Genomic DNA, 12,603 nt, shown 5'->3' with positions numbered 1-12,603 from the left:
GAGCATTGCCAGCAGATGAAGGGAGATGATCCTGTCCCTCTACTCAGCCCTGGTGAGGCCACATCTGGAGTGCTGTGTCCAGATCTGGGCTCCTCAGTACAAGAGAGACATGGAGCTCCTGAAGCAGGTCCAGCAGAGGGTGACAAAGACCATTAAGAGACTGGAGCATCTCTTACAAGGAAAGGCTGAGGGAGCTGGGCCTGTTCAGCCTCGAGAAGAGATGACTGAGAAGGGACCTCATCAATGTCTATAAGTATCTGAAGAGAGGGTGTCAAGAAGATGGAGTCAGGTTCTTCTTGGTGGTGCCAAGCAATAGAATGAGAGGTAACAGGCAGAAACTGATGCACAGGAAGCTCCACCTGAACATGAGGAAGAACTCTACTGTGGTGAGCCGAAGTGACTGAAAACTGGAACAGTTTGCCCAGAGAGGTTGTGGAGTCTCCCTCACTGAAGATATTCAAGAACCATCTGGACACAATCCTGTGCAATGTGCTCTAGGATGACCTTACATGGGTGGGGAGGTTGGACCAGATGACCCACAGTTGGTCCCTTCCAACCTGACCCACTCTGTGATTTCAAGGCAAAGACAGTGGAATCCTTAAGTAGGTAGATAGGCAGATGCCTTGGGAAGTTACTTGTTACTGCATTAGTCTTAAGGGTATCCCCAGCTAGAGATGGTAGTTGGAATTACCTCTCTACCTCTCTGTGCACAAAGAAGTATGATTGCAGTCACAAATCTTACTCATTTACCATCCCACTTTCTAGAATTATCTGCAAGTTTTTTTCATTTTCTACTGTCATAGAAGTTGGTGACATCCATTATTTCTCTGAGGTTTCCTACAGAACTATAAAGGTTGTGGCTTTTTGTCACTCTTTCCTTACAGACCTCAGGTTTCTTAGAGAGTGAGGGAAATCCATTTGGAGGTGAGAGATGAGGACAAGTTTTGCCAACACATGCCAAGAGCTGTGCAAACCCCTTCAGATCAAATATGGATGCCAGCAATGGAAGGCACTGGATGACTCAGGTAAACCCTTTTCACCTATGTGCTGGAGTTGCTCATTGAGGGACATGATTAGATGGTATTTCAGTCCTGCTGAGAAAATACTCAATCCCTCCTGACCACAGGAGGCAGAATACCTGCAGTTGTTTTCCTTATTGGTTAGATCTCAAGAAATGTTAATATACTTGTTTCCAGATTTAAAATATTTTTAATACAATTTGCTATTTACAACTACACAAAAAGAAATGAAAAATCCATTCTAGACGGGAGTTACCTTGTGAATTCCACTATCCATATGAGTGGATTTTGTATCGATGAAAAGCATCTACTCAGTGCCAAAAACCTGTCTCACCATTGCCAAGTAGAAATGACCATGGCAGAGAAAGGGGATGGTTTGTTTTTCCAGTGAATGATGCTCCTCATTCTGTTCAACCCATCTGCCCCAAGAGGACTTTGCTCACTTGCTTCTTACACGTCTCTTCAATATCCAACTCAAGTTCCTCATACCAGCCCTTTGTCTTGAGACCAGCTTGATTGGCCTCCAAGAAATTTGTCACTCACCAGTATCTTCAGGAAACAGGCCATTAAGCTTTCATATTGAGACTACAAGAAGTCTCAATAGAACCCTCACAAGGAAGGGTTTTAGCTATCTTGTTATTGAATTAACTGAAAAACAGTAGAAATTTTCATCTTTCAAAAAAAGGAAGTACTCACTTTAAGTTAATTTTTTCCATAAGCACAACACAGAAGAAGAAATACAAGGAAGGAAGGAAGAACCAAGGTACTGAAGATGGCAGAGGACAGAGAGAAAAAGAGTGGAAGCAGGGATGAAGAGAGAAAACTCATCTGGCAAAAATAAAAGAAAGAAAAAAAGGAAAAAAAATACAGTCAAAAGCAAAGAAACTAAACACAAAACCTACAATATTTCTGACTGCCTTGGGGAAATAGGAAGAAAATTAGCCCACTGTCCTACTCTGATTTAATAGAGGTTTCTGTCTCCTGAGGGGTACTCAGAATTTATAAGACTTTTACAATTATAAGGAGAAATGACATGAATATCCATTCTGTGCCTACTAAAAATAAAAATCTTCCTCTGTATTTTCTGAAGGAAGAAAACTTGAAATGTTTGGTTGAATTTAATATGTTTACCTGCATAAAAGTATCTCTATTAGAAATGGTAGAGCGAATATTTTCATCCTATTTGTAGGATAATCTGGCTAAGAGTTCTAAAGTACAATGGTATTTACTTATAGTCCTGAGGACAAGACTGAGAGTTTCTCAGTTCCATCTTCATATATTCTTAGTTCAACACCTTCACTTTCCTGTTTCAGTTTCAAAAAGCTGAGCTGTTATTCAACAAAAGAATCTGAGCTCTAAAGGATTAAATATGAAATGCTAATTTTAGTCTTATGTCCCCTATGACAATGCAGGTTCCCAGTTTAATTTGGAAATATCAGTTAAACCAAGTTCTATAAAACCACATTTCCTCTGCTTTGTTTCCAGCCCACCTCTCAAGTGGCACAATTCTGAAATCATCTTCAAAGAAAAAAAATGTAAAATGTAAAGAAAATACATAAAGTATCTTTTTCTTCACTGCAATGGCTCCCTCTGCAGCCGTTAATAATACTTTCAGTTTAAACAAAAATAACCTGTTTATTGCTTTCACCCTATTTCTAACATAGGATTGCCATTTTAGCAGTAAAATGGAGGTACAGCAGCTACTCCAGACATCCTGTAAATAGAAGGTAGAAAAGAATAGCATTCTTAGAATAAAAAGAGTAATACATTCAGTTAAGAGTCAAGTCTTGGAGTGTGACATTGACTGTATTACTTTCATTTTTTCATTAAAATAAGGAATCTGTTTTCATCAGTTTTACTTTTGTCCTTCTTCAATTTCTTATTGCATCTTTATCCATTCTACTTCTTCCATTTTCTTTACATTCCATTCCTTTTTTTTCTTCTTAATCTATTTCTCTTTCCTCTAGCATCAGCCTTACTACCTCTTCTTTCTTCCCATCATCATCCTTTAATCTTTTCCTACAACCTCGAAAGTGTACACAACATTGAAATTTTCTTTGATTCCTTCAGTAATTCCTGCCATAGCCAGCTGTCACTTAAGAATCATTTCTGAACACTTGTGAAACACATGAAAGCAGAAGCATTTCCTGCTAAACAGGCATTTAGTAAGCACTAGTGGCAAGAAAGTCCTGCCTATTCATTGTAAGCACAAGAACCTTGTTTACAGAAAGCAACAGAGTCAGAAGTAGTTTCCAATGCATTTGAATTCATTAAGATCCTTATTGCTTGGCTGCAAATTATGTTTACTCTGGGAGAGTATGTGGTATTGAATTGAGAGGAGCATCCTTTTGCTGCTTTGAAAGCATGCTGAAATAAAGAGCAGATCAACAAAATACGCAGCAAAGATAATGCAAGACACTATGTTTTCACCAACACGTTTCATGGACTTTCAGGCCATGGGATCATAATTTGACACTCCACGTGTTATGCAGAGGTAGACAGAGCCCTGTGTGGCTGTGCAACTCCAGAACTGCAGGGTTCCACATGGCATGACATGCTCTTCCCTTCCTGCCCAGAGGTCATGCAACTGAAGCACAAGCCTCACAGCCCTATACTGGGAATGCAAAAGATGAACTCAAATGGGTCACTGAAACAGGAACAGCTGCTCATCCATGTTTTGTGGGTTACTGTTCTTGAGAAAAATCCCAAGCCACATGCAGCACCACTGAAGTCAGTGGGGTATGTATGCCTTTACAAACCAGACTAATGTTCTTCCTTACCCTTTGAACATTAATCTGCCACCCAACAAATGTCAGTTATTGAGAAAAAAACATATTCTACAACATAATAAATAATTCCACCTTCCAGTCACCTGGTGCTTTGTGTGTAGGAGCTACTACCTTTGCATTCTTACAACAGTAAGAACAGAATATGCTAGGACTTCTAGTACTTAGAAGGAAAATAATCAGTTCTGCTTCTGAAAATAAGAGATAAACAAGGATAAACCAAAGTAAAAGTAACACAGTTTAGGTATACTTCTGACTTCTACCAATGCAACCACTTCAAAGATCGCTTATGATAAGACAAATGCATTGACAGTTAGCCTGATACTTAGCAGGCTGAAGCAGTTTATTTCACTGTCACTTCTGATGCAAATGATCTACAAAGAGAAAAAAAGACTACATAAACTCACAAATAAATAAGCACAAACCAAATAATTTAAGTAGCTTACGTGAACAGGATCCAAAATTTTGACTGCTGCTTTGCTGCCATTTTTCTTATTTAACACTTTGAAAACTTTTCCATATGTTCCTTTGCCAATAGTCTCAATTATTTCCCAGGTATCTGAAGGATCAGGAAAGCTATCAAATATTATTGTTTTCCCAGTCAACGGAAGCATCTCAAACGAGGGCTCCTAGGAAAAAGAGATCTCAATGTTCACTCAACAAATGGTTAATAGCAATTTCCTATGAATGTGAAGAGAAATACACATTCTAGTCTCAAACACTAGAAATGTTTTTGCATATAGTGTGCATGCACAGCAAGCATAATGAACAAGAACATAATACAGGTATATGCAGTCAAGATAATATTAAATGAAAGGAAATTCAAATGAAAATTTGAACCCATTTCAGGCTTGAGTAAAGCCATTGGAAGTTCTCCCATACACTTCAAGGAAAATATAATGTCACCCTAGGATTTTAGGAGGGCAGGGAAATCAGAGTCAAATTCATAAAATCCCAAAGAATTTGGCTCCATTACCAAGAAGGGCAAGAAGGGGAAGAAAACCCACACAAAATAAAACATCTTAAACAGTAGCATTAGATTAATTCTAATTTTTTCAGCAAATAATCAGTTTTATAATCCTTCTCTTAAGCATTTGAACTATTATATACATCTCATAAGGCCAAGCAGATCAAAGTGGCAGATCTCTTCACAATTCCATGGTCTTCTGACAGTCAAGAATTCACAGCCATGAAAAACATGTTTACCAATGTACATACATTAGCAACTGGTTTACGTACAGTAAAGGAAACACCTTTTACAATGATGGAATTTTATCCATCACTGACCAGGTTACACCCATGCCCTAGTCAATGAGGGATACAATTCACTTACACTGGGAAACCTAGAACAGTTTGTTGTGTACTTGGTACTGCACCCAGTCCTGGCCCACCACCTTGATTTCAAGTACTGTGGGAACAAAATGACCCAATTTTACCTGAAACAATGAAATCTCCCTCAACTCTACTCCAGGCTAAAGTCAAAGACAGAGGATCAAGATCCAGAGACACATAGCTGTAATGACTAAATCCTCGGTTTTCCATTCCAGATTAAAAATTTGCTTCTTTCTTCTGTCTAACCCTCCCCCTGGGATTCACATAGACTCAACTCAGTCAGGGCAGTGACTTCACTCTCTTCCTAAGGCATTACCTTTCCACCTCATGCCTAGTCTTTATCCATGCCTTGGGAACTTCAACACTTTCAGGAAAACCATTTCTTCCCCCAAAAAGAACACAAATGAGTTACAACATTTTTTAAAATTTCTTTTTCTTTTGCCTTTAAAGTACTGCTCAAATGCAATCATTTTGTTGGGGTTTTTAATCACTTCATCTATAAATGCTTTGTTATTAGCTCATATTTGGGAATACACAAAACAATAACCAAATTTGGGTTGATTAAGGGGATGATAAAGGGATCAGGATTCATAATCCCAAACCCTTGCTTCAAGGCATTCAATACTAATGGAATTTCAAAATTTCTCTATCTGAACTTTGGGTTTTAGAATTGAGGCTATTCGTTTAAGGTTCTACTGTACATGAAATCCGTAACTAGTGATTTTTTCAAGAGAAAAAAAGTAAAAAGCTATGAATAGGTGCCTTCATAAGAATGGAGGCATCCAAATCATATTGAAACCTGTCAGCATACAGGCTATTTTCTACAGAAAAGGTAATTGTCCATCAAAATCTAGGGCCTGCTATGCCTCTCATTACAAGAAAACACAGGAGCTTCTGATGCAGTTTACAGTAGAAGATATGCAGAGCTGAAGAAAGGAAGATTTATCTTCTCCTCTTCAAAGATGAGCATTTAGGATGCAGGAACTCAAAGAACAGTTTCATATATTTAGCCTATGCCAGAGCCAAGCAGGAAACTCTGATGCCTTCAATCTCCAAGTACACCCCTAAACAAAGGTCCACCTCTCTGCACAGATGTTTTATATCAAGCAGAACATTCTAAGAAAAAACAGGTACCAAACCTGCAGTTTCAGACAGGCTTCATTAACTCCCTATATTACGACAGTATACATCTGAAATCCATTGACTTGCAGTATCAATTGCTTATTTGTCTGCAGAGACTGGTACAATGAGAACTGTTAAAGGGCTGAGGAAATATGATCCTACAGATGCTATTTGGCTATCAGAAAAAAGTGCTAGAGAAACTGCCATATGCTTGCATTTTCCTCTGAAAATCATACCAGTTGCACATCATCTTGTCTCAAGAAAAGTCACCACATATCTCACAAAACATGCATTCAATAGCTGTCATACTTAGTTCAATAATTTAAGAGTGCTATTCCAGAAAGAATTAGTGTGAATAATTCTTGCTTTCGATTTAACAGCTTCAAAATCATAACTTGAATAAATTATACTGAACACTGTGTTTCCTCACTTTCACCAAGTTTAAGAACAAGCCCCTGCAGATAAATTGTTTAGCTTCCACTTCTATTATTAAAAATATATTAAATAGAATGATTTAAAGTGTTCTGTTCTGGGTGATGAATAATGTTTTATTACATCTCACTGAAGTTGAGAAAGCTGATAATGATTTAGCCTCATATTTCACCAATAAATTGGACTGTCTCTGGAATATGTCTGGATGCCCAACCACCTAGATATTTTATCATACCCCTCACCATTAAAAATTGACTTAAAAAACACCACAGCTTACAACTTGATCCAAACCTCTAAGTTGGGAATGTACCCCTGAACCACTAGGAAAACCCTTTGAAATACTTCTGTTGTGCTCAGCGTGACAGTTCACTCCACTTCTGCTCAGATTTTGGCTAACCTGCCTCCTGGTAAGACCTTATGCATGCTGGGAGCACTGTCAGTACTTCAAAGCAAGAGGACCAAGTAGACTGACAGGTGGCCTGAAAATGCTCAAGACCAATTATGCACCATCATCACTGGCAAATCTGTCTACTATTAGCTTTCCTACTGTAGTTTCCCCAGAATCTGCTAACTTATAAAAATGTATAGGACCTCCAAGCTGGAGATGTGAAAAACCGTGTCCAAGCAGGAAGGTATAAAACACCAGCTTACCCCAAAAGCTTTTGAAGCCAATCCAACAGCAGCTGGACTGCTGAGGCTCTCCTGCTCCTTGGTGTGATACAGGGGACACCCGCACTGTGATTGAGGAGCAGGGATAAGCAGTCTCTTACCCCCAGCTAGGTTTTGTTCTTTTGTGTTTGCTCATAAGTTCATGAGTTAAGTTATGGGTTATAAGTTATGAATACTTATGGCTTGAACGGTGAATAAATTAATTCACGTGATAGACTGACCTGCTCAAAAGGGGATTGAGCCCTGTTTGTTGTGTTTGTTACAGTTCTCATGAAATAAAGTTTAAATCACAGAGTACACTGTCCTGTAAATTTGAGAGAGCCAAACAGACTGTGACACAGTGATCAAATTCAGGGTATTTGGGGCAGGGAAAAAACAGATTTGGAGTTCCAAGACAATAAGCCAATGTGGTTGGGGTTTTTTTTGTTTTGTTTTGTTTTCTTTTGTTTGTTTGGTTGGTTGGTATTTTTGTTTTTTATTTTTTTTTCTCTGAAACAGGGATCTAGTATCAGTCATAAAAAGAAATTGGGTGAGAATTCTTATGAGCCAGTCCTATATAATTTTTTGCTTCACATCAAACATACACACCCTATGCAGCAGACCTCAAGCCACGTATTAGAGATACCCAGAGATGCCCTGTTCAGCATCCATGCTGGCAGACCACTGCATTCTCCATCATTTTCAGTATCTAGTGAGTTAGGAAAGGGAAGGGAAAGGCTCATGAAGAATGCAGTATATCTCCTGTGGACTATCTGATTGCTGCAAAGGCAATTCAGTTAAGTACATTTATCACACCTAAAGCTTCAGACACAAACCAATTGTCCTGTGGAAGCTTTACAGTAAAGGCCACAGAACATTACAGACAACACCATCAAGTGGGAATAAGCTTATAAGTTTGCATTGAAAGCACAATGGAGCCTGAATTTCACATAGAATATTACATGTTAATCCAATATTTTTACTACTGTTTCATACCACCTAAGTGTGCAACTTCTCTCTAAACCTTTCCTCCCAATAGTTTCTGAATGGACCTTCATCCCACTTGGATGAAAAGATATCCATTTCCTCCATAAGCAGCTAATGAAACAAGAGAGGCACCTTGCCTCATATTACTCATCTTTCTCCACAAAGGGAGACTACATGATTAGCAAAGCAGACACATATTCATATATAACTACAATGAATCCAGCATCTTGTCTCCTGACTACCACAATCTTAAAGTTTTGAAAACTGGAACCAGTTCAAAACAGACCTACTGAGGTCATCTTTTGTTTTATTCATCCACATCACTCCTTCACATTGCAAACATCACTCGTGTCTAAACAGACAGTTCCTGCACATATCCTACCCTGTAATTTGCCAGACATCTTCACATTTGCCATGACTGGTAGATGTCAGGTGCCAGGAACACTAGCTCACATTGCCTGTCAGGTCTGTTACCTCTCTGCATGTGACACTTGCACTCCCTCAGGTTGTGAAATTTAAGTCTCTTGCCTAACAGATGCCAGAAAAAATAATCACCCTAACAGAAAAAAACTCAAACAAAAAAAAACCCACCCAAACCCCAAACAAACAGAAAAAAGACTGATAAGGTTTGTTATATCCAACAAAAAAAACCCCTCACCTCCCTTTTTCACCACCTTTATCACCTTTATCCAGTATCTAATTTAGAAGTTCTTTGGTCTGGTACTGATGACAAAGGAGAGTGAGGCCCTGAAATGCTTAACGTAACAGCACAATAAAATCCAAATCCACATTTCTTCTTATTTCATGAGTTTATGCCACACTGGCAAATACTTAATAAGAAAGTTAAAGGTATGGAATTCTCAAAACAAGCCAAGAGCATGAGGCTACAATATGCCCTTCATCATACTAGCACCTAGAAATTTCTGGCTAAATGTCCAAATAATTTGATCATTCAACTTAGAACGTGGATTGCAGCTCAGATTCACAGCTTGTATAAATGCAGCTGTAATGAGTAATTTATGCAGTATATTATCTTATCCATCATTCAAAGAGTAAGTTTTGCTCTGGAAATTCCAATATCACTCCCAATTAATTCTGGGGGAATATCTGGCCTCCGATTTCAATGATGATACAACCTATATCTGAATGGGAACTATACTCAAATCTAAGCTCAATGTGAGCAGATTATCTAGTTTGGCAACTAGTTAAAGACAAGTGTTTGGAACACAACAGGGTGGGGTTTTTACTGAATTTGTCAATAGCTCAATGCGCTTAGCATTATAATGTCATGCATGTGTCTATCTGAATTACCCTCTTTGACTGCACATCAGTTAGCTTACTACTTTCCACTCTATATATTCCCCAGTGTGTTCCCAGAACTAAACAACTGTCCTTCCCATCTGCAAGAAACCTTCCATAGGGGGGAAAAAAAAATCTCTTTAGTCCCAGCTGTGGTAGATGAACAGCAAAAATCAACAAGCTTTTCTAATAGTCAGTCCATTTCTTTCACTGTTGTGTGCTTACATGAGTAAGAAAGACACAAATCACATCAGCTTCCGTGGGCTTCACCTAAGTTGGTGTGTAGAATACACTTACTGGAACCTAAGCTAGATGCTATGATTTCATTTTAGTCAGTCAAAGCAATCAAAATGATTCACCTGACCTGCTTAGTATCTGTCTTAGGACAAAACACTTGGTCTTCAGACTCTGTTGATTCTACTGGCTAAGTTTCCATTGACTATGAAAGGAACCCAGCTATACATCTTCAGTTGCAGACATGTTCAATGCAATTAATTCTATCCTACTTATATGCTGGAAACAAAGAGTTATAGCTTGACAACTGACAAAATGAATATCAGCCCTATGCTACAGCTGGGAAAACTGCAAGCCAGCCACATCTTATGACCTGAAAGCTGTCAGGCAACTTGGATGTTTTCTGATGATACACAGAAAAGGCAATAACCATGCAATGACATTGTCAAGCAAACTTTGAATTCAACAACAAAACCCTAAAATAATGTGAATGCAGAAATAAATGGTTACTTAAAGCATTTGGTGGCAAGGAGTGGTGATAAATTTAACCTAGTATCAGACAATATATTTCCTGGGCACAATTCAAAGTATGTATTTCAAACTTAGGGCTGTTCAAGGAAGAAAATGTCCAATTTTGAGGCCACTTTTTAGTGTTTACGCTCTGAAAGGCTGGGTAACTGCTTCTTCTGTAGACACTTTTTCTCTTTGCTGACATCCAGAACAACTTTCCCAACAAGGCAAGACAGTTTTCAGAGACACTTGATGCCTCTGGACTCCATGACCTTTGTAAAACTTCTACATGCAGTAGAGAAACAGTACTGTGTGGTATTGGTACCTGATCTCCTTCTACTGATAAATGCATATTGGGTGTCCACACTGACATTTCATCTGCTGATTATTATTCAGCTGATCATGACATTTTGACTTGCTGCAGACTGAACTGGGCAGCCCTGCTCATGGGAGGCTCCAGCTCTTCACTCTGAATATTTTCAGGGGGCATGGATGCAAGAGATCTACTTCAGTGTTAGGTTCCACCTTGGTTTTCTTGCATTCCCTGCCATGCACCACAACAGTCAAAGTCTCACTGCATGCTGAGGTTTGCAGTTCTCAGGAAATTCCATTGGAGGCGGCTTTTTTTAAGAAATGGGTTAAACGATCAGCAAGGGCTGTAAGCATTCAATCTAATCTTGCACATAGGGGCTACCCACTGGATGACAATCCTTCAGAGTTTAAACGTGACACCCATACAGCACCCCAGCTTTTCTTAAGACAACTTTTAGTTAAAGGAAGAGGGTATGAAAAGAACAAAGAAACAAAATACTAAATTTAATTACTGTAGTCAATTCTAAAAGCTCTGATATTTTGAAAACAAATGAGAGCTAAAGATTTTTTTGACAATTGTCATCCAACAGATAATATTTATGCAGGGGAATTACAATCATGAAAACAAGATTAATAACAGAAGGGGGAATGGTTCATTATCAAATTGTATTTGGACTTTGTGCCACCAGAAGTAATGAACTGACACTAGTAATCCATGAACTGAATAATATCCAGCTCATTTTGTGGCTCCCAGAAGAGAGGCAATGCAAGTGATGAGAATAACTTTTCAATTACTAAACACTAGATCAATATATTAGCAAATAATTTAGCTTTCAAAGCTAAAGCATCACTCAATTTTCCTATTTTAACACAGTAAAACTTTATAAGGCCATAAAAATCAATATGCGCGACCTCACTCACTCCTTATTTTTCAGAACTTCTAACCATAGCGAAGTGGCAACTCAAAATTAATTTAGCAGCTGTATCAATGAGTTTTGGCAGGGCTTGATATTAACGTGATATAGTCATCTGATAGCAAGATAAGGAAGGCATTATAGACAACAAGAAAATTTGCTAGCACTTAGCATTATCCAGTAAGAAGTTACGGGGTGTGGGTGTACACCGGGCACGGTAAGAGTTCACACGTGTCCTGCCGAGGCCACGGTCATGCCACAGTCCCGCGCGTCTCTCGGGCGGGCACGGCTTTGCCCTGCTCCGGGAGCGCCCGGCTGGTCCCACCGCGGGCACGACGCACTCCAGGCATCGCTCCCGACTACTCCGTACGCGTTCCTTACCCAGAAACTCACTCACAAGAAAAGAAAAAAAAAAAAAAAAAAAAAAAAAAAAAAGAAAGAAAAAAAAGTAGAAACAAGCAGGATTCACCTGAACGAAAGAGCTCAAGGGCCAACCCGCACCCTCACATATCCAGTGCCGGGACCTCCCGGCTCCGAGGAGCCCCCGCCCGCCCGTCCCGTCCCGACACCGCGGCTGCGGCGGGAGGCACCGGCCAGTCCTGGGGCCACGCCACCCCGGGGGGCCGGGCCACCATCCCGGGGGGGCCGGGCCGTCCCGAATCCTCGGCGAGGCGTGGCTCCGTGGGGAGACCCTGCTCAGTCGCCGGCCCTGGGTGTACCCCGCGTGCCCTGCCCGCCGCTCCCCGGCCGGGGATTACCCGCAGCGAAACCTCCGGTCCCCGCAGAGCCAGCCCCGCAGAGGGGGCCGGGGCCGCGCCACCGCCGGCGGCCGTGCCTCGGGTTCACCCTCCTCCTTCTGCGGAAGGCCCCGGCCCGGCTGCGGTCCTGCCTCGGGGTCAGCGGCGGATGAGCGCTTTGCCCCGCTAATCCCCCGCAGGCGCCGGCAAAGCCGGGAGGGCTCGGCCCGCCCAGGGCAGGGCGCGGCGGGGGCGCCGGGGCGGCCCGGGC

At 40.6% G+C, this 12,603-nt stretch overlaps 1 protein-coding gene across 5 annotated transcripts in view; it reads right to left on the bottom strand.

Annotated features, from left to right (window-relative positions):
* MYO3A (myosin IIIA) overlaps positions 1-10,941 on the bottom strand; it is a 117,139-nt gene extending 106,198 nt beyond the window's left edge. For all 5 annotated transcript variants that reach the window (XM_032709222.1, XM_032709246.1, XM_032709229.1 and 2 more), the window contains exons 1-2: positions 10,695-10,941; positions 4,252-4,434 (exon numbers count right to left, since the gene is read on the bottom strand). In XM_032709222.1, coding sequence (XP_032565113.1) covers positions 4,252-4,434; positions 10,695-10,742 — 231 coding nt within the window. In that variant the 5' untranslated portion in view covers positions 10,743-10,941. The remainder of the gene's footprint in view (positions 1-4,251; positions 4,435-10,694) is intronic.
* Positions 10,942-12,603: the final 1,662 nt, after the last annotated feature.

This window comes from Chiroxiphia lanceolata, chromosome 1 (genome assembly GCF_009829145.1).
Source record: "Chiroxiphia lanceolata isolate bChiLan1 chromosome 1, bChiLan1.pri, whole genome shotgun sequence".
Taxonomy (NCBI): Eukaryota; Metazoa; Chordata; class Aves; order Passeriformes; family Pipridae; genus Chiroxiphia; species Chiroxiphia lanceolata.
The sequence above is the reverse complement of the archived record's forward strand: the minus strand, read 5'-3'. Positions and strand labels throughout refer to the sequence as shown.